The sequence below is a fragment of the Centropristis striata genome, chromosome 6, assembly GCF_030273125.1.
Source record: "Centropristis striata isolate RG_2023a ecotype Rhode Island chromosome 6, C.striata_1.0, whole genome shotgun sequence".
Lineage (NCBI taxonomy): Eukaryota > Metazoa > Chordata > Actinopteri > Perciformes > Serranidae > Centropristis > Centropristis striata.
Window position 1 is genome coordinate 6,806,646 of NC_081522.1, and position 22,694 is coordinate 6,829,339.

The 22,694-nt window shown below is 40.4% G+C and overlaps 2 protein-coding genes and 1 non-coding gene across 3 annotated transcripts in view; 1 reads left to right on the forward strand and 2 right to left on the reverse strand.

Moving 5' to 3' along the window:
* Positions 1–8,110, reverse strand: part of LOC131973895 (SRSF protein kinase 2-like) — an 80,009-nt gene extending 71,899 nt beyond the window's left edge. Inside the window, exons 1-2 of the mRNA XM_059336021.1 lie at positions 8,049–8,110; positions 7,735–7,801 (exon numbers count right to left, since the gene is read on the reverse strand). Coding sequence (XP_059192004.1) covers positions 7,735–7,801; positions 8,049–8,064 — 83 coding nt within the window. The 5' untranslated portion in view covers positions 8,065–8,110. The remainder of the gene's footprint in view (positions 1–7,734; positions 7,802–8,048) is intronic.
* Positions 8,111–9,595: 1,485 nt separating this feature from the next.
* Positions 9,596–9,669, reverse strand: trnat-agu (transfer RNA threonine (anticodon AGU)). The gene has a single exon. It is a non-coding gene; the product is annotated as a tRNA-Thr (tRNA).
* Positions 9,670–9,840: 171 nt separating this feature from the next.
* On the forward strand, positions 9,841–22,172 carry pus7 (pseudouridine synthase 7). Its single transcript, XM_059336076.1, has 17 exons — positions 9,841–10,021; positions 10,196–10,300; positions 12,149–12,442; positions 12,531–12,615; positions 12,869–12,979; positions 13,072–13,216; positions 15,391–15,502; positions 15,607–15,684; positions 15,854–15,982; positions 17,598–17,723; positions 17,804–17,865; positions 17,966–18,126; positions 19,038–19,164; positions 19,612–19,713; positions 20,422–20,551; positions 20,751–20,842; positions 21,630–22,172. The coding sequence occupies exons 1-17, from the start codon at positions 9,984–9,986 to the stop codon at positions 21,764–21,766; spliced, it is 2,034 nt and encodes a 677-aa protein (XP_059192059.1). The 5' UTR covers positions 9,841–9,983; the 3' UTR covers positions 21,767–22,172.
* The last annotated feature ends 522 nt before the right edge of the window (positions 22,173–22,694 follow it).

Genomic DNA, 22,694 nt, shown 5'->3' on the forward strand with positions numbered 1-22,694 from the left:
TCCCTCTCTCCTTACTCACTCTCTCCATCCCTGGCTTTTTCCTGTTGCTACTGGACACATGCTCACACATGCAAACTCTCCTTTTCACCCTCTCAGCCTTACTCCCTCTTTATCTTCTGCTCCACCTCAAGCTTTCAGCATGCCTCTCACTGTTTCTCTCTCTCTCTCTCCCACCCTTTTTCATCTCCCTCCCTCTCTCTCTCTTTCTCCATCTCTCTCTGCATGCAGCTCACATGCTCTGCTCTCACCACCCGCCATCAGCTCCATCTAGCCAGGCTGCAGTATTGATGAGGGAAGCTTTATTAGCTGAGCAGTACAAATCTGCCTGCCAAAGATCAAATCTCCGAGCTCTTCCTCATGTCTGTGCAACACGTTATATTCTAGCCGTCACACCTTAAACTAGTCCTGGTTACTGGTATACACCCACAGCTGCAGTCTCTCCAGCTCCCAGGGGAATCAATTCAATTCATTAACCCTTCACTCACCACTTGCTAATCAATAGAAGGATCATTTATCACCACTGATCTTTCACATGACCAAAAAGAACATTACTAAATATAATAGCAAAGCCCAGAGTCTGTCTCAAAGTAACAGCTCGACATTTTGGGAATTGTCAGTCAGATGAGAAGGTCGATACCACTCTCATGTCTGTATTTTAAATATGAAACTGGATCCAGACTAGCTTAACATAAAGTGCCAATTTGTGGTTTAATGGGGCTGTTGTGTGCTGTTAGCGAGCCACAACTAGGAGTTTAATAATTCCTATATCGCCGATTCCCTTATCAGTGCCACCAATATCAATAACAGATCGGTGCATACATAGAATTTTGAAAAAAATTTGATAGACTTGGGAGCTCAAGGCTTTAGATGCTGATGATAAACCCTAGGCTTTTGTTGCAACTGTCTTGCTAATATTAATGAATTCATTCATTCATTTGTTATCCTGAACTGCTTATCTGAACTCAGGTCACGGGGGCTGGAGACAATCCCAGCTGACATTGGGGGAGGGGTACAACCTGGACAGATCTCCAGACTATCGCAGGTCTGACACATAGACACAGGAAATCATTCATGCTCTCATTCGAACCTGGTCTCACAGAAATCCGTGAAATAGCCACGGATTTAGCTTAACTCAAAATCCGTGGAATAGCCACGGAATCGCTCAAATTTCCGTGAAACTGACACGGATTTCGCTACAATGCAAGTTAATGACAGTCATATCCTGTGGCTATTGGTTTGTTCCAAGTTTCAAGGTCCCAGCAGTCAGAATAAAAAACATGGCGGACAGTTCTCTCATTTTTAGTGAAAAATCAATATTTTGACTTAGTTTCTGCATAAAAATGGATTTTGATCACATTTCTAGCGAGAAATATATGTTTTATTTTCTAAATCTTCACTCAATGAATGTACATTATCACTTTGTATGTTGGAATAGCCACGGGATATGACTGTCATTAACTTGCATTGTAGCGAAATCCGTGTCAGTTTCACGGAAATTTGAGCGATTCAGTGGCTATTCCACGGATTTTGAGTTAAGCGAAATCCGTGGCTATTTCACGGATTTCTGTGAGACCAGGTTGCTCATTCACTCCTACAACAAATAGAATCACCAATTAAACCTAAGTTGCATGTTTTTGGCCTGAGGGAGGAAGCAGGAGTACCCAGAGAGAACCCACGCTGACACTGGGAGAACATGCAAACTCCACAGAGAAGAGCCACGGGTTTCAAACCCACGACCTTCTCACTATGAGGCAAGAGTGCTGAATAACACCATGCATCCCTACTTGATAAGTTGCTATGAATATTTCCTTCTCCCTGGTGAGTTTGCATTTTCAGCACTCATCCTGTAAATCTTATAAAAGCCTGAGTGACTAAGATGTTTTGGGTTCCTGCCAATAACCACCCAGGACCAGAACCCACAGGACCCTGACCATTCATGCTCTCATTCACACCTACGGGCAATTTAGAGTCACCAAATAACCTAAGCTGCATGTCTTTGGAAATAAATAAAATAATCTTTATAAATATGGAGAATCTATGGACACACATTCAAGCCTGCATATTAATGTTAAACAAAACTGTGTGTATTATGTTAATTTAATATTGTAAGTGATTACTATTTTGTATAAATCTGTATGTTGACAAACCGAAATGTGATATTTCTGTGGTTTGCAACAAATACATGTTTCAGTTTCATAAAGTCATAAGTAAAAAAAGCTTCAGCTTGCAGCCTGATAGCGGTGAATAAACGCTGTCTCGTGTCTGCACAGTTCCAGCCGGCTGCCTACTCTTCAGTCGAAGACTACAGGCTGGACAAAACCCCGACGAAAATCAATGCAGTTTACAGTGCAATGTGTGGGAACATTAGTCAGGTTAGAGTCAGCTCATTTCATGCAGAAAGGTCCATAGTGCTACGACTGGCACTGCTGGCTGACAGATATATATCCCAAGAAGAACATTAGCATTTAGACTCACGAGTACTCCGGCTGGCAAAGTTATGACTAATGGATGCTATTATACTGGTGTCGCTTTATATATCTTGCTCCCTCATGACTCCAGCATGTTTGGGTATTCTGATCTGCATTCATTTGAATTTAGGAGGCAATTCACATCAAAGCCTCAGCCACTTGAGATGCCATCATTTAATGTGAAAAGCGGATACACTCTGTATTCATCAAGCGTTCAATCAAGGGTGGACTTCAGTAGGGGATGCATTCACTGACGGGTAACCTACGACAGGTCAAAGGTGAAAGGGTTGCTCGTCAACACTTTTGCAGTAACCTCTTTCAGGGATATGTATTTGTACCATTAGCTGACATTTTTAAAAGCCCAAGTACAGAAAACTTTTTTATTCTGCAGTCCTGACATAGGTGCCAACTCTCCTCTGCCTCAAAACTACTGCATCATTGTTGTGCCTTGTAATCATGGGGACTAGGATTCACTCTGTTATTATTGCTACTGCTATACCAGAGTCATACAGCCAGTGTTTCTATGGCAACGTGCACAACAAAGGGCATGATGGTGCATTTATTTCAAGTGACACCCCAAACTCAATAAAGGGAGAGATGATAAAGTGAGAAAAAAAAATGAACGTGAAGGTGTAAAAGCTATGACCTGTCACTAAACAAATCCTTTCAGAGAAAAGAGAACCGGTGTTCTGTGCACCTCCTGCAGAAACTTGTAATGCAACTGTGTGTTTCTGGGCACAGTGAGAATTGAAGATAGCATTGCACTAACATATTTATGTGGATGTCTGAATATTGAAACACAGTGCAGTTGGTTTCAACTGAAGTTGTCTTAGTAATAAATCACCTGACTTCTTTCTGACTACTGAGTCCAGGAAATCAAAATCAAACATGCCCATAAAAGCCACTGCTACAGGCTACAATGCACAAATCAAATTTTAAAAAAACTTTGTGCAGGTATCAACATGCATTTTTTTTTAAATATCTTGTCACTTTGTTCTACTTCTCCATGATTGCTCCCTTTCTACTCTTGCATTTCCAAGTCCTCTGAAACAACTTTGCTGCATTGGGTTATATGCAATTGACCTACCTTGGGTATCTATAGACTAACTTACTTGAACTGGCTTTTCAGCCCACACATACATTGCACATAAATCAAAAACATTTCAAGTAAAGACCATAGATAATGCATAATAATGCGTAATGTCCATAGACTATAGCCACAACCAATAACAATGTTTGCTTGGGATATTTTCCCATTCAACTAAAATGCGTATTTGATGCTTTCATATGTCATAAAAACACTTTCACTAATGATAGGTGTGAGACCTGTATGGCCACAGGAAACCCAAAACTAGGCGCATTGAAATGCCACTAAGTAGCCCTAGATCTGTTTAAAAGATGCTATCAAAGCAGCATATTACACAAAAAGCACAGCAAAAACATCTGTTAACTTGGACAACAGTGTTTACAATTTTAAACGTTACAGTCACAGCTGAAAATATAAAATCATTTCCATATTTCTTTATTCGCCAAACCTAGTCTGGCATTTCTTCACTGCAGGTTCTTGCTACTTATTGACTGACATACACACCAGTCTGATTATATATTTTCTTCATCTTCATCTCACATATTGTACAATATCAACAACCAGATCTGCAAGACAGAGCCAAAGCATGACAAAATCTGTTGACACACAGATAAAATCAGTTTATGATGAAAAAAATGAACGACAGGGAAATGGTGTGTATCAACGTGAACTTCGTATGAACTTTTGTTTTGAGCCACAACCAAGTTCAAAGCGTCTCCTACGACTCCACCTACAGACACTGCACATCTATACCTGCACACACACAAACACAGAGTCAGTACTGTGTTATTTCAGCAGATAAATCCAACAAAATAAAACCAAAGCACAACTGCGCTTACAAATCATAACTGGAGTCTTTGAATTTCGCTGGCATTGCTCCAGCCTGGTACATGGTGTTTGGTCAGCACATTGAACAGAAGTGATAAAGGCTTTGAAGACCAGACTTGAAGCTGCAAGGCCAATAGATCGGTTTTGTGCTCACACTCTGCTCAGTTGCTCTCCAACATGTGACTGATTCACTGCCTGTGCTGCTGATCTGCAAGGCGATGCTGAGCCTGTGTACCATCACAAATAATGCTGTTGTCACATTGTTTATTAATGTGTAAAAAAGTGAAACTGAAAAACTCCTTAAACAACATTCATCTCCATCAGTACCTGATCAATGGTGTCTGAGATAATGTGTGGGGAAAATAATGACTCATCCATAGTCCCCTAATAGCAAATTCAGTCAGTCCTATGGAATAGTAATTGTGGAGTATTTTCTTAAATTTACAAGTTGTGGTTCCAGGATTTGCAAAATGATTAAACAATAACACATTTTTGGCAAAATAACAGTCTGTAAGAGGCTGTGCTTGGGTACATTTGTGCTATGACTGAAATGCTAACATCAGCATGCGAACATGCTGCGGAGTTCCCATTGAAATTTGCACTTCTGCACCTGTTTGTATTTGCAGCCTGCTTAGCTCAAATTCATTGCTTTGGAATACACTTAAATTTAGAGCCAAATCAAAGTTTGCAAAAATATCTCAAGCACTGGTAAACAAATTCAAGTATTGTAATCAGATTGGAACTGAAAAAGAGGATCTGTGGATCTTAACTGAGCTCTGGAAGACGTTTTACCAAACACAACATCACTTCTGTGACTCAGATCAGTCTGACGATTAAGACAGTATCAAGACAATAAACCAAATTAAGTTAAGTAAGTTTAAAAACATCTCATGTGAATAAAGCCTTCATAAAAATGAATTGCAATTAAAAGGTCCATAAACTTAGTATACTCCACGGATACTTTCACATCATTTTTGGTGAGATCTCTTCTTAGGACTGTTTTAGTGTTGCATCTATGCTGGGGGCCTATAGTGTTTTAGGGCATGAATTGTCACACCCCTTTCTTTCTCTCTCATCATCATTTTCATGTCATACCTATTTCAATGAGTCTTTAGTAAAGGAAAACAATTTTGCTGCATCTATTAGGGCAGGACACTCTTTTAATTAGTACAAGGTTTTGGTAACCTCGCATAATTATTACTGCCAAAACAGAGGAGTTTTGGGGAAGAAAACTGAAAACACATATATGGAAATGTTATGCGATTCTGCACACAAACTCTCGTATGTGTTCATTTTAGTCGTCTGAAAGATACCATTATCTGTTCCTTTAAGCCTTAATTAAAGCGCCCGTCCCCCTGGGTTTGCTGGCCAGACAGAGCCAGGTCAGGTAAGATGGCAGACAGTCAGTGGGAGAGGAAATACAGGCACTTTTTACAGGTCTGCAGTAGTTCGTGTGTGCATGCATTTATGTGCATGTGTGTCTGAATGAATGACTTCAGACGGTACAGACATGGAATGGTGTATGAGCTTAAATCAGGACAGATCAAAGTCAAGTGCATTGACTGAAGCTTTGAATGTGAAAGTCTATTTGTGGTGGAAGTGTGTGTGTGTGTGTGTGTGTGTGTGTGTGTGTGTGTGTGTGTGTGTGTGTGTGTGTGTGTGTGTGTGTGTGCATGTGTGTTTGTTTTGGTTGCTGAACACAAAGCTAGTCTCAGCTGTGTGAAGCCCTTCAATAGAGGCCAGGCATGACTAATGATCAAAGCAGATCACAATCCTGAAGAATGAACTCTTTCTTTGGAAGAGAGTGTGTGTAAGAGACGCAAACTGTCAGAGAAACAGAGAGAGAGACTGTGTGTGCATGTGTGTGCATGCTTGGGGGGGTTGGTGTGTTAGTGGGCGTTTCTACTAGCCCTGATGCCACTGTGACCTGGAGCTGCATAAGCGTCTGCTTGATGATGAGCTGATGTAATTTGCTATGAGTCGATAGAAAGGCAGAAAACTAAGCTGCAACTATTTTGATAACCAATTGTTCCAGTCAATCAACAAGCAATAAACAACATGATTCCAGTTATGAAACGTTAGAATTTGAGGCTTTTTTCTTGTTTTACACGATGATAAATTGTATATTTAGACCAAAGAGTGATCGAGAAAATAATCAGCAGATTCATAAATTATGAAAATGATCGCTATAGCTGGAGGCCTGTTTCAATGTGAATATCTTCAAGAATAATCTCAAATCAAGAGTTATTTTTTCACTCATTTTCTCTGCCTGCTTAATCCCTATCAGAGTTAAGCCCCACTGTATATCCCAGCATTCACTGGGCAAAAGGCCACATCAACAACATGTCACCAATCTCAGAGCTACCACTGGATTCATTTTTTATTTACAAGGCAGCTGCTTCCTGAAATAGGTGAAAATCCAGCACATGGAATCATTTCACCACCAAAATTCATGCTTTAGGGCGAAAAATCAGGCTTTATGAATGGATTTTTTTACACACATTTCTTTGATGTAATTCAATGATCAGATATTTTGGAATTCAAGCACATTCCAGCAGCAGACAGCGATCAGCCCCCTGGGGTGGCCGCACCGTTGGTATCACCTAATTGATGCCTTCTTCGGCTGCCGCTGACGTCGCTCCAATAGCATCATGCCATGAAGAAAGCCCCCACTCTCCCCACTCCAATTCGCATGCACTTTACAGAGCCACTGCGCTGCACACACTCCACTCCGCTGCAGCCACTCACACTGGGGGAAAACACGCTGAAATACCCGTGGATCTTATCCTGCAAGACTACCGAATGGAACCAAACACACACACTGGAAAGACAATGTTGTTACAAATCCAAGAAAAGTTACATAATCAAAATGTGAGAGGTTCCCAAATAGGTAAAGGGGGGTATTTTTACTCTGGTATTGCCATCATTGCTGCAAAGGGGCCAAGGAAATGAGCTGTCACATCTGTCACACCTCCTTTTGCAACCTCCAGTCAAACTAATCAATACAGAAGCCATCAGTAGTGGAATTGAAGAGAGGCAAAATTATTATTATTATTAGTTTGAAGGCTACTGTGGATGCCAATGTTGCTGGAAACAGCAGCGAGGGAGTCTGAGGACCCTGTCTGAGTGCTCTAACGTAAATGGCAACTTCCCACACTCCAGAGTAGCCCGTCTGTTTGCAGAAAATACACGCCTTTTGCCATATGTGCGCACAGCCTATACCGCCGACGCACCGGCAGCAGCGCCGGCGTCACACGGTGAGAGACCCGGTGCCAAGAAGCCGAACCCCGGCAAACAAACACTCCACTCTCACCACGTCGTGCAGTCATCAGCCGCCGCCGCCCTGCTTACCTCCGATGGTGACCCGTTCTGTCTTTCTTCCCCTTCGGCCTCCTTTTCCTGGCCTGGATGGCCATCACTGCCGGGGTGAGGTTGTGTTTATCCGCGGGCATGACCGACGTCCGAGTCCGGGGAAGGGTGAAGGAGGGACGGGAGAGAGAGAGAACAAATCATCACGCTTTAAAACTGGGCTGGCACGGGTCATTAGGCGTCGTTTAGCATGCACCGGTAGGTTAGCTACACGCGTAACTTCCGCCACCTTTCATATTAAATACAACCAGAATTGTGGTGGCTATTAGTCAAGTTAGAGGCTGAGGGATACGCACCTTTCCTGGAGCTCATGTTTCCTCCTCTTCCCCTCAGCAGGAGCGGGCAGCTCAGCAGCAGCAGCCGGATTCTCTCTCTCTCTCTCTCTCTCTGTCACTCTCTCTCTCTCACACACACACACACACACACACACACACACACACACACACACACAACCTCTACCTTGAAATGACACGTGCTCCCTCTGGCGGGAGTTGCTTGTAGTCCTGCATTGACTTGCACCAATTTGAACAAATCTATAATCCTGCACATTTCCAGAGTTGGGACCAAGTCATTGTTTTGCAAGACACAAATAGGCTACCAATGTATTCTGCAATCTTAAATCAATCTGAAGTCAAACCCCAAGTCAAGTCCCAAATCCTAAAATTTTTCCTAAACAAGTTAACTTAATATAGACTAATGGTATTTTAATAACGGAGTTTTGAATATATTGAATTTACAAAAATTTTGAATGTTTTTGAACTCTGTATTTTTTTTGTTTGTTAGATCAACTGCAACTGAACGTCATAGTAAAATAAATAGTGCTGACATTGCACTATCATAGGCCTATAATAGGCATGATATTTGCTGCAAGTCATTCACCATCACTCTCTAACATGGTTTATGTCATATTTCTACTGTTGTTTCTCCCAAAGAGGTATAACATTTCCCAAAAAAAATGTTTAAAAATGTAATGCTAACACCTCACAAAAGACACACCGTGTGGCAATTAACAAACAAAAATAAAGCACTATAAGTGATAGCACTCGCACAGTGTTATTTACTTTAAGGCAGCAAAGAAAGAGAACAGGATACAACAGTTTAGCAGTGAATCTAATGTACTCCTCCTCAGCTATGTTACATTTCTAAGCAGCATCTATGTGCTGTATCAGTACAAGAACTTGGTAGCAAGCCCAGGATGTTGCTTCTATACTATTTATAGTGTAGCTGTGTGTTTTTGTGTCTACAGCACAATCTCTGCTTTATACTATTTCATCAAGATTTGTTGGACTTTTGACATAGATTTAAATGCTGAATTGCAACATTGCACTTGGATCTTATCTTTGATGGTGCACAAAAACGCCCTCACTTCTCATTACTATGAGGAACAGTATCTGTCATGATTCAAAAACACAAAATATGTAAGTTACAATCAGATATGACAAAGAACTGCAGCAAATCATCACATTTGAGAAGCATTAACCACCAACTGCTTGGACGTTTTGCTTGAAAACATTACTAACACATAAAATTAATTATCAAAAATAGTTGCTGGTCAATTGTCTGCTGATTACTAATCAATTAATCAACTATTTGTTGCAGCTCTAGTGTATTTAATTATGCCAAACACAGACAAACATGCTCTGACAAAGACCAGCAGCATTAAGAAACATGAGAGATTTCCAGCATTGTCACACTAACATTTGCAAACAAAAAGCAGTAGGCTATGCACAGTTCGTACATTTTTTTTTCTCACATGGGATACATTACAGTTCAAAGTTCATATCCATTTGTCGTTTGCTTGAAACGCTAAGTAAAGACATCCACTGCAGCCTTTACAATGAAAAGGCACCACTGGGATTCGAACCCAGGATCTCCTGCTTACTAGGCAGGCGCTTTAACCAACTAAGCCATGGCGCCGGTGACAGTGTGCAGAAACCACTAATATTACCAACCGTGAAGGACGCTATTCTTTATTTTGTATAGTTAATTTTACGGCAAACCTTTAGCTGTGGAGGTGTAGTTTGTCTTTTTCTCCATTACATTATGTATTTATATATTTTAAGTGGGATTCTTTTGCTGCAAAGATATGGAAAAAGGTGTCAAACTAACTCCATGATTGACAGCTCTTTAAACCAAACGTAGGGGGCGGGCTTTAGGGTAGGACCTGTTTCCGGAACCAACCACACACACATACACACACACGTGTGTGGAGAAAAAAAAGCTGGCTATTAATGCACGCTCGTGCTCTTCTGAATATCATCACGAGAAGGTAAGTTGAATGAGACTTTTAGACAGAAACAGCAACATTTATCACTATAGTTAGCTTAGCTGCTCGCAGCGCTACCCTTAGCCCGCGATATCAGCTAATAGATGACAGTGCGGATGCGCTAGCGGCTTTGCTAACTTTTGAGTGCTCAGCATGATGTTCATTATGTCTTTTCAGTGTGCGTCAAACTTGGGTCCGCTTAGAGTATCTGCAAAGTGTTTGCTGTGAGATCAGACGTGCTTCCCAGGCCAACAACTATTTACTGCCTCAGCTCCACAAACGGTAAGTCAGTAACGTTAGCATTGTTTTCTAGGCCAATAATGTCAGTGGAGTGTGTTGTCATCACAAGCTCTGCAGTGCAATGCAGCTGTAATTTAATTTCACTTACGTACATCCGTAGCGGTGATAGTGCACGCGTTATTCTGAGAAATACAGAAAGTAGGCATGAAGTCACACACTTTTTAAAACGTCAAGTGTAATCTATATTGTGGATCAAACATATCAAGGATGCAGGAGGCGTTCATGCATACCGAAATAAATGCAAGTCAAACATTCAAAATATAAAACACATACATATATAGAAAATTAATTCTGGCAGTGGGAATTAATTGGATCCTCCTTGTTTTTTCTTTTTACCCCCTCTTGTTTATGTTTGGGTCTTGAATATATACACATATTTCTTATCTGTAGTAATTAACTAAATTGCATGTGGAATTACTGTTATTTTTACTATTTATTTATATTCGTTATATTTAAAAAAATATATATATTACTATTATTATTATTATTATTATTATTATTACTATTATTATTTATTTATTATTATTATGTTTTTATTTATTTTTTTATTTTTATTTTTTATTATTATTATTATTATTATTATTTTTTATATATGACTGATTCCAGCAAAGGGAGGGGGAGGGAGTAAGCCAGAGGGGTGAGGGAGGTATGGGGGGAAGGGGGGTGGGAAGGTAATTTGATCACAAAAAAAAATAAAAATAAAAAAAATAATATAAAACACATACATACATACAATTCTGCACTTTTAGAGCGTGACCTAGTTTAAAAAAAGGTGATTACTGATAAGTGAAATTGTTATTCTTTTTCTATTCATTGCACCACATAGTTTTAAAGTAGCAGGTACCCATGTTGGTATTAAACTTTGACAAAATAGCAAAATGTAATACTGCATAGACACAGAGATGCAAGGTGGTTGGACAGACTAATCAAAAGAGCTGGCTCTGTGGTTGGACACACTGGAGGAGGTGGTGGATAGATGACCTGTCAAGATGTTCGAGGCCATCCTGAAATACCCAGATCATCCGCTACATAAAACCTTTATGGACCAAAGAAACAGCAGTGTACGGCTCCTCTCTCTCCGTTGCAGGATGGAGAGATTCAAAAGATCCTTCGCTCCCACAGCCATCAGGCTGTCTCATTCTAACAGAGTTACCAGACCAGCTGAATTTCCCCTCGGAGGAATATTATGCTGCTATATTATGCCTGCCGCTACTTCAAAATAGGGGATTGTTTCATTTTTTTAACTGCCAGGACATCAAACACTTGAGATGTCATAACAACAACAACAGCGCGAGCACTCTGTTAGCATTACTCCACTTTCTGAGTGAGGTTAGAAATAAATGAAACAACACAAGCATGTACTATTTAGCCTAGCCTAATACTGGATTTTTTTAGGCTGATACTAATATATTTTTTCTGTTAAATATGTAAAGACCACACGATAATTCTACTCCTCAAAGAATTGTCACTAGCACTTATTGATGCACTAATAGCTCTTATTGCAGTATACCTTGATTGTTTGCTTTTACTCTTCCTGTAAGTCGCTTTGGATAAAAGCGTCTGCTAAATGTAAATGTAATGTAAATGTAGACTGCCTGTTAGAGCCGATGGCTGCTAACGTTACTGGAAGAGAGCAAATCACACTGCGCAGCCAGTCAGCCTCCACTTATTTTCTGGGTGCATGTATTTACTAAGCGATATGGTAAGAACGTGTTAGACCTGCCTTCAAAATAAAAGCAAACGCATGTAGCTGTCAAAATTAGATCACATGGTTGTGTTATCTGGCTCTGTTTAAATTCTAACGCAGTTTCTCTCTCTCTGCTCTCACAGCTCAGCTCTGATGGCGGAGTCTGAGCCAGCGCCTGTCCCCGTCCAGATTGGAGAAAAGAGAGGCTGTCCAGAGGATGAAGAGGAAGACAAGCCTTCAAAGAAACTCAGAGTTGTGAAGGATGGAGGCCCTCCCGAGCAAGAAGAGGAGGAGGAGCCCGAGGGCGAAGCAGTTGATGGAGAGGAGGAGGGTGACACGTTTGCCAATATGATGAAGCATGGCCTCACTGAGTTGGATGTGGGAATCCTGAAATATGTCAGCAGCCATGAGGGCTTCTCAGGAATCCTTAAGGAAAGGTTCGTCCTCCAGACTCATTAAATAGTCAGCATAATTTCTTGTAGTTTGTATTTTTTAAACAGATGATTTACTTGTGTTTGTTCTCAGATATTCTGATTTTGTGGTGCATGAAATCAACAAACAAGGCAAGATTGTGCATTTAGATGACCTCTCTATCCCTGCAGAGTCTGAGGTAAGATATTGGATGAGATCAATCTGCAAGGTTACTTCTCTATTTTACTATTATTAAGATTATACTTTTATGGATAGCTATAAATTGACGGTAAGTGAATACCAGTCGGCATTAAAAATGTTGTAATATTACATGATGAACCCAGTCAGACTAAGTGATAAAATGACTGTAACTGAGATTCATACTGTTAGCAAAAAAGATATTAAAGGAAACCTTTTGTAGAAACAACTGCCCTTTATTCCTTCTGATTTAGGAAGTCCCAGACCCTCCAGCTGAGGAATCTGACGTGCTGACAGAAGAGCAGAAGAAGCAGCTTGGGGAGCTGCAGCTCTTCAAGAATAAAGAGGACAATGTCTCTATTGAGGTGAGTTTAAACTTCCTGGATCCCTTTATGGCATCACAATAAACTCATTAGGAGTTTACACAATGTCCTTACTCCTCTTTTAACTCCTGTAGGTGATTGATGATACTAAAGAGAAGCGGACACTGCTCCACAAAGCCATTAAGACTCAGTTTGCTGGTCTGGAGACAAAGACAGAAGAGAAGGATGGACGCAAGTTCATCGTGGCCTACCACGCGGCTGGGAAGACAGCTCTAGCAGGTATGCAGAGAGGAGACAGAACCAGATGACAAAAATCTGATTTGAGAAATTTGAGAAAGTAGAGATGCACCGATGGCAATTTTCTTGGCCGATTCTAATTTCCTTTTTAAGAGCTATAATTGGCAGCACAGATGTTTTTGTAACCTTTCTTTCATGGAAATTCAACTGTATGTTCATAAAAAATGTTAACTATTATCAGATAAAATATTATACCATACTATTTTAGCAGAATTCAATTAATCAATTGATTTGAATATACTTCTAGTTTTTTCCCAGATTGTTTGAATTAGTGACCTAATTTGTCGCGAGTCACAAATGACTTCAAGAGTTGCTGCATATAGTGAGAAAATCACCAAGTTGACAACACCGTGTGGCTGTGATGATATTCAGTTACTGTGTGTACCGCTGTGCCTATTACGTAAACCACCATAGGGAGCATGCGTGTAAGTTTGTCGGCAAAGAATCGGCTCGACTTAACAAGCTGACTCTGGTTACCTGACGGTGAATTAGGGCTGCAACTAACGACTATTTTAATAGTCGACTAGTCGCCGACTATTGAAACGATTAGTCGACTAATTGGATAATTATTATTTTTTTCTTAAATTTAGCATGAAGTTGCTTTAAATATGTGGCAAATGATAATAAACACAAGAAAGATGGGTACTTAAATGAAAAATGCATCTTTTATTCAACAATTCAGCTGCTGATTCATACAATACATAAATAAACCTCTGTCCATTTTTTCTGGACAGGAAAATGTGTTTTATAAAACTGAACTGGTTCTGGGTTCTGGATGTAGTCTGGGTTGAACTGGGCTCATCTGTTGGAACCTCATATCACAGATCAGCACCAGTACTGACTCAGTGAGGCGCCTGTTGCTGCTGCACATCTGCTTCTTCTGCAGAAAGGCTCCATGGTGGCTGTCTTCTTCAGACTGCATGCATTTAATCTAAAATACGGTTGTCAGACATAACGTTAAAGCTCTCTTTTTAAAGCGAAAAAAATGCGCCTATACACGAAACGTATCGGCTTGAATCTTACCGAGGCGAGTCAGACTCCGTTTAGTTCAACTGCCCGACGTGCTTTCTTTTTAAATGCTCGTGCATCGCCTAGGTGCTGCCGTGACACGCAAGGTCTGCTTTGCAAACCTTGCAAGTCATTTTTTTTATTGGCCGTATCCAGGCTAAAATGCTCCCAAACTTTCTAAGTTTTGGTACGTGTAGCTGTGTTGGACGCCGCCATTTCTGTGTACGTTACCGCTTGGCAGAGATTGTAATGAAGTGAGATGCCTCACTCTATTGGAAAAACACGTCTGGCGACAATAGTCGACAACGGAATTCATTGTCGACTATTTCTATTATCGATTTTTGTCGACAACGTCAACGAATCGTTGCAGCCCTACGGTGAATTGGTGCATCTCTAGGAGAAAGGCTTAATTGTTTGTCTGCCTTCAGCTTCACTGCTGCAGTGCATGTGCTCTCCAGAGCAGTAAAATATGTTGCATGCACTTGTGCATGTCTGTGCATGATCAAGACACCTGCATGATTGTGCTCTGATCTTTACTCAATGGTTTTTAAATAAGCTGATTTTAGGTGGTGACTGACATTATTATTCAGTGAAATGTGGATTTTTAGATTTTGACCTGGTTTGGTCAAAATGATCGCTTTGAAAGACTATAAGGAAAGCGGAGATTCAGTATCGTGGTGCCTTGAAAACCCTGCACCCTTTTTGCATAAACCATTGATTACCCCGCTCCACTCTCAGGCCCATGCATGAGATCTAACCCCTAAAAACTCGCCCCACAGTCCTTAAACATCTCTTTCTTAGTAACATTATTCTATCCTCCTTTTGCTCTTCTCTGGTGGATAGAGGTGAAAGCATCAGCAGGTAAGAACCTGTTCTCCACACAGCATAGAGGAAGAGGTTATAACCCACAGGGACTAGGTGTCAGTTGCTAGATGCAGATTAAATGCTTTTTGGTTTTGAAACACATTTTGAACTTATTTAATTTTTTTGCAATCAAAAATGAGTCTTCTTCACAGGAAACCCTGTGGGAATCTGTTAAGCTTTAGCTGGAATCTCTCAAGTGATTAGTATTTGAATATGTGAATTGTTTACTTCATTGATTCTTACTCTGAATTTAAGTGCAAACTTTCTTTCTGTGTCCATAAAAGCTCCAAGGAAACACTTCTGGCCTAAAAACCGTGGCAATTTCTGTCACTTTGTCCTGTACAAAGAGAACAAGGACACCATGGATGCCATCAATGTGCTTTCAAAGTTCCTCAGGTCTGAATATACTACTTTAAATGATCATTTATTAATTCAGTATTGAAATGTGGTTATAGTTAAAGACCATGATTTGTAATTTGCAATAAAACGTGTGTTTCTAGGCTTAGACCTAACATGTTTTCCTACATGGGAACCAAGGACAAGAGAGCCATCACTGTGCAGGAGATCGCAGTGCACAAGTGAGTGTGTAATGCTTTATCACTAAATAGATTTTCAAACTGCCAGTGGATTGTTTTAAATAGGTGTGACATGTTGCATCTTGTCAGTGCCAGAGGAGTTTCTGCTGTTACTAGGCTCTTTGTTAATCAGCAATTAAAGAAAAAACAAATCTTGTCCCTGTCCTTTCAGGATCACTGCAGAGAGGCTGGCTCACCTCAACAAGTGCCTCATGAACCTCAAGCTGGGAAACTTCTGCTACAAAAACCATCCTCTCAAGCTGGGAGAGCTGCAGGGAAACCACTTCACTGTGGTCATCAGGTCAGCAGATATGCTTTATATTGACGCTGCATTTAACTGTTGAACATTATATATTATTACTAGTGGTGTCAACAATAATCGATTCGGCGATGCATCGCAATGCGGGGCATGCACGATTCAGCATCGATGCGGCAAAGTGCCATAATCGATTATGTTTATTTCCTGTCCTCCAGTGGAAAGTTGTGGGGGACAGGGTGGGAATTTCACGACGGCCACGGCCGTTGTTGCCCCACACTCTGGCCTTGATGCCCTGTGAAAAAATGTTCAATTTACTAGGTGGGATAGCGCTAACGTCTTCCCTAGCTCAGGAACAAGGGCTCGACATTATGCTGATGTAGATTCCACCTCAGCAGGTTCCTTTTTTATGGCAGGAGGAGGCATTTCTCTTTCCTTACTCTTAGATGAACTCAGGCAGGAGATTCATTTTGCCATCTTTTCAAAATATAGCCAATAAAATCTATTGTTATTAGGCCTATCTGACTGCTTGTATTGCCCTATGACTGACGAAAAATGTCCCTTGTTGTGTGCAGTATAATTGTGATGCATCGCAATGCATCGTAGAATCGAATTGAATCGAATCGTTACCTGGTGAACCGTAATCGAATCGAATTGTGAGGGAAGTGCCAATGCACACCCCTACTGGTTACCTATAACCAATAACAACCCAAACTTTGCCATGATGGCTGAAATCTGATTGTGCAGTCTTCATCACTCAGCAAAAAAATCTACAGCTCATCATGGACAGTCAGCACATCTTATCTTGTGCTTTTTATGCATATAATGGTTTTGTCTGTGCTAAAAAAAACAAGCTTTATTGAATGACTAAATTTGTATTTAAAAAAAAAATCTCTAAACATTGTCCAATATTTTGCTCTTCTCTTCTGTCACCAGAAGTTAAAAGCAACAAAAATGCATTTCCAAGTAGTCAACAACCCAGATAGTCCATAAAATGATATTGCAGCTTTCCATCCACAAAGTATGCAGCTGTTACCACAGACAGTCTCCTCACATTATCTTTTTATTAGGCAGTTTAATCTGATCATCACTGGATCATAGATTTGTCCACATTTTAGTCATCAAAAACCATCCAACGAAATGGTCTCATAAGCAAACTTTACATCTACAATATTGTGGCTCACCAATGAATTAAAAACTGGTGCCTCAATTTGAGTCGTCTAGCATGGTCCTGTTACTTTCACTGTCATGTTTATAACTAATTTATTAACCCATTGAAGCCTGGAAAGCGGATATGTCGTTTTGTAGTATTTGTATAAGCTCTCAAATACTTTTTGAATTTCATTTCTATCTGCTACAGAGGCTGAAAAATCTATTATTTAGTAGGAAGAGTTGACACTTCTGTTGAATTTCCAGAAAAAACTTCAGGTTTTAGGGGGTTATTTCAAAATCGCCCAGAGGTTTTACAGGCATTTTAGACCTCAATGGGTTAATGAACTAGCATTAACTCTCAGGTTTAAAGTTGTGGTCCAAATGCATTCAGTTTGAATTTTAACATGTCTTGTCTGTTGTTTAGTGTTTGGGCACACTGTGTTAACTTCACTGTAGCATGACTGTACTCTTCGTTATTGTCTTATTTGTTAATATATTTGTACATCAGGAACATCTCAGGGACAGGTGAGCAGGTCAACCAGGCCATGACATCCCTCAGGCAGACCGGCTTCATCAACTATTACGGCATGCAGCGATTTGGCACCACAGCTGTGCCGACACAACAGGTTGGCAGGTGAGGTCACGACATGGAGATGCTGACATAAATTCTGATAATCACATGAAAGTTCTGACTCAAGTGTTTCCTGGGGGCAGGGCTATTTTGAAAAATAACTGGAAGGAGGTTGTGGATTTAATTCTGAAGCCTCGCCCCGGAGGTGAGCAACTTTCTTTTTATCTTCCTCTCACTCTTTTCTTCCATATTTTTAAGTACTTAAAGTATGTGAAACCTCTTTCTGTCTTTACTCCCTTCTTCAGCGGAGAAAGAATTCCTGGTCCGTTGCAGGGAGGAGTGGGCAAAGACTCAGGACCCAGAGGCAGCCCTGAAAAAGCTGCCCAACAAGCGCTGTGTGGAGGGCCAGCTGCTGCGGGGCCTGTCTATGTACGGCAAGAAGGACATCGTCACTGCTTTTGGACTGGTTGGTTTTTTTTTAGTGGTGTCAACAATAATCGATTCGGCGATGCATCGCAATGCGGGGCATGCACGATTCAGCATCGATGCGGCAAAGTGCCATAATCGATTATGTTTATTTCCTGGCCTCCTGTCCCCCACACTCTGGCATGGATGCCCTGTGAAAAAATATTCAATTTACGGCCAAGGTGGCCTTTGCGCCCCTGTCAAAGTTCCAGTAAACACAATGCTAACCCAACCCGCTCCCTGTCCTGTGCACATCAACACATGGCTAATTTGAATATTCAAATGAGCCATGTGTTGATGCGCAGCACAGGTAAGCTAGCGGGACAAGCTGTTTTGATATGTTGTGACTGAAGTATGTGGTAGTATTTGACAGAACTTAACATTTACGTTTTTATAGAAAGTACTATTGATAGGTAATTACTATTGTATTTGCCTATTTAAAGTCGACTCCTTAACGTTACATTTTTGCGTCATGAAAACTAGCGATAGCTAGCTAGGTGGGATAGCGCTAACGTCTTCCCTACCTCAGGAACAAGGGCTCGACATTTAGCTAATGTAAATTTCACCTCAGCAGGTTCCTTTTTTATGGCAGGAGGAGGCATTTCTCTTTCCTTACTTTTAGATGAACTCAGGCAGGAGATTCATTTTGCCATCTTTTCAAAATATAGCCAATAAAATCTATTGTTATTAGGCCTATCTGATTGTATTGCCTCATGACTCACGAAAAATGTCCCTTGTTGTGTGCAGTATAATTGTGATGCATCGCAATGCATCGTAGAATCGAAATCTGTGTGACTTTTAAGCAGAATGTTACTACTAAGAGAGCTTTCTTTGCATGTTCTCAGCCAACTCTGACAAGTGATTTATATCCAAAGAGGCATATTTATTCACTTCTCTGATTTGTTTTTTCAGATCCCTCGTAACAACCGTCTGATGTACATCCACAGCTACCAGAGCGTGGTGTGGAACACCATGGTGAGCCGGAGAATCGAGGCCTTCGGTCTGAAGGCTGTGGAGGGCGATCTGGTGCTCAAAGGAAGTAAGTTAGAAGGTTAGCTTGCTATCCGTGAGCAAGCTGTTATTAAATATTAAAGGAATAGTTTTGACATTTTGGCAATTATGCTTATGTGCTTTATTACCTAAAAAAAACCACCAACTCCCAGTGTATCCACTTCAGGTCATGAATGAATTGAACCTTTTTAGACGTCAAACTAGTGCTTATACCGTAGTTTCAGAAAACAAAAGATTTGGTTAAGAGAACGGTTATTGAAAAAGATTATTTAGCAATTCCTTTGCTGCAAGATGTTAAAAGCCACCAGAGTCAGTGTGTTGTTACCCAGTCAAGTCGAAATCTTTCCAACCAATCATTTGTATTATTTAAACAGACTAAAACTAATAACGGTCATGGGACATTGTGGTGAACCCTAAAGTGTTACTAAAAATGAAAATGCTGCCGGCTGATGTTGTCTCTTGTGTGTTTGTGAAGCCACAGCCCACGTGCTGTCTGCAGAGGAGGCTGAGAGCTGCCCCATCCATGACGTTGTGATGCCGCTCCCTGGGTTCGATGTCATCTACCCCTCTCACCACGGTAACAAGTGCCTCTGTAGACTTCACTTAGTTATAAGCTGTGAAAAATAACATTTGGTGTTTTTGACACTAATGTATGTGACAACAACACCCATGTACTAACTCTCAAATGTACGTCGCTTTGGATAAAAGCGTCTGCTAAATGACATTGTAGAATTGTAGAAATTAACACAGACACACACAGACACACACAAAATTTTCCAATGAACGGCGCCTGGCTCTGCCCCCCGTTGGTCCAAGGCAATCCAGACTCTTTGCATTTCTTGTTCCCCGCTGGTGGAACACACTACCAGTTCCAACCAGAGCAGGGGCGTCCCTCTCTACCTTTAAAAAAAACTCCTGAAGACCTTCAGCTCTTCAGAGAGCATCTTCTCTCCTAGACCACACGATAATTCTACTCCTCAAAGAATTGTCACTAGCACTTATTGATGCACTAATTATTATTGCACTATACCTTGATTGTTTGCTTTTACTCTTCCTGTAAGTCGCTTTGGGTAAAAGCGTCTGCTAAATGACTAAATGTAAATGTAAAATTTGATAACTAAAAATGCTGATAAACACATGAAAGGAAGAAAAAATTGTGGTTTAGCAAAATCTAAATTGATTGACAAAGAAAGCAAATTAAAGTAAGTCTAGTATAGAATAATAACTGAAAGGAAAGATTAGTTCTGAGCCTGTTATTGACTGTATGCTTGTGTCTTTGTGTCAGTGGGTAAAGGTTACAGAGAGCTGCTCACTGCAGACGGCCTGGACATCGACAACATGAGACACAAAGTGAGGGACTACTCTCTGGCTGGAGCCTACAGACGCATCATCATCAGACCCAGTGACGTCAGCTGGTTAGCAACAAATTAAATCCTAATATTATTCTTTACCATGCTGTAGCACTGTTGTACGAAGCCCTTTATCCTTTAATATCAACTATATTATAATACTCAGACTGTTATTGTTTACTGCAGTTATTTGGATGCTTTACTTTGATGGTCCTGTGATTCCTCTAACCTGGTGTGTTGTGCTATTTCTGTCTGTTTTAAACAGGGAGTTGATTCAGTATGACGACCCCAGGCTCTCCCTGGTGCACAGTGATTTCGAAAAACTGGAGAACAAACCAGCTCCTGTTTTCAACAAAGGTAAAGTTTGTTAAAGGTCTTTTAGGATTGTTTTTGGTGTGTTAAAAGTTCTAATACACTGGAGTGAACTGAGAAAACTATTTAACTGATTCCTAAAGTCAGGAAAAAGTGATTCAGATAAGGCAATGGGGTGTGGAGGCTGTACGATTTTATCGCAGATTTTTTCAGAAAAAAACACAATTGATCAAGGTGAGTCTCCATTATCAGGATAATCATAAATATCGTCACAAGACTGTCTACCTCACTAATATGCAGTCCTGTATTCATTCCCTGATTTACCTTGAATGAGTCATAGCCTTACATGTTAAATTTAAAGACTCAAATGTAAATAAACTAATAGGTTTCCTGATTTTTTTAAATGTTGAATCCAAAAAATCTGGAATCACGCATAAGTTGATGAATATAACCTCGGGTTATTTAAGATTGGCTTCTCCTGGTCCGACAGCACTAATCAAGGACATCCACACCTAACACAATGCTCTGCACTTTATATATTTATATAATTACAGTATTGTTTTAATGCATACAATGGCACTAAATTGATGGTACCAAGTGCTGAGAGAATGAGAATGTATCTTTTCTATTTACTATTTATTGAGATGAGATGATAAGAATGTATCTTGTTATTTACTATTTATTATGCTTTTTTTTATGAGTCCAGTACCTGAGTGCATTGAATTTTGTTGTATTTCTGTGCAATGACAAATAAAATCTAATCTAATCCTAAAATGACTTCATACAACCTTTGTACACACTCTGATACAGTATTTCTCTCCTTTTCTGACAGAGGGGAAGTATCAGGCGCTGCGGATGGAGTTCTCCCTGCCTCCCTCCACCTATGCTACCATGGCAATCAGAGAGGTCCTCAAGTTGGACACGAGCATCAAGAAACAGACGCAGCTCAACACCACCTGGTTCAACTGAAACATAACCCACTCTGGCACATACTGGACTGCTGCTGCAGGCTGCAAAGCACCTGTCTACTATGGCTACTTACATTTGTGAGTGTTTTTAACTGTATTATGTGTGCGAGAGAGAACGACTGGGTTCTGTATGAACCAAAAGGTTATTTCTTTGAAGTACAAAGAGCAATGATATATATCATTATTCAACTTTTTTTAAGTGTTTCTGTGCTGCAATGATTCAGCACATTTTGACAAGTAGACTTTATGCTTTTAGGGAGCTGTCTCACACAGTAATCCATGGTGCACACGGTGCTCAGCATGCCCTCTTTGTACAGAAATATGAGGGTTTTTTTGTTTTTTAACTTTGAGCTGACTGTGTGAATTGAAAACGCTCTTGAAGAGAGATATTAAAAATGTTGAGTTTACAGTGTGCAGTGTCTCTTTGTCTGTTAAGTTTTGATTTCTTCACATAATGTTTAAATATTGTTCAATGCACTGAAGCCTTTCCCACCTTTTATATTATTCAGAACATCATGATGAAGTTAAGTCTTTCCCACAGGAAGCCGTTAAGCTACACTAAAATTACATGAAAGCTGTCTCCCTCTACTGGCCATCAGAGTTAACTGCGCTTCCAATTAAGGATGCAAAATGTATTTTGGTCTCTTATCAGTCTGCTGCTGGTCAGAACAGTGCAGTTGACCATCTGGCACTGTGGTTTATGCCAGCTGGCAGGATACAGCCCTCTCTCAAACCAAATGTTGTTACTAATCATACCATTCACCCAGGGGCTGCGTCTGCCATGCTAGTCTCGGATCATTTCACTGTTTTTATGTTTTGATACAATTTGTAACATTTATGACCAGCTGTACCAGAGATTTAACCAGATCCTGACAAACAATAATGAACAAAAACAGAGATACAGATACAGTGAGAGGAATTATTGTTTT

What these genes read in the sequence shown, in the direction of transcription:
- pus7 (XM_059336076.1), top strand. Translation starts at nt 9,984, where the DNA reads ATGCACGCTCGTGCTCTTCTGAATATCATCACGAGAAG. An exon ending in CCGACACAACAGGTTGGCAG is followed by an intron (nt 17,724 to 17,803) that starts GTGAGGTCACGA and finishes TCCTGGGGGCAG; the next exon opens with GGCTATTTTGAAAAATAACT. An exon ending in CGATCTGGTGCTCAAAGGAA is followed by an intron (nt 19,165 to 19,611) that starts GTAAGTTAGAAG and finishes GTGTTTGTGAAG; the next exon opens with CCACAGCCCACGTGCTGTCT.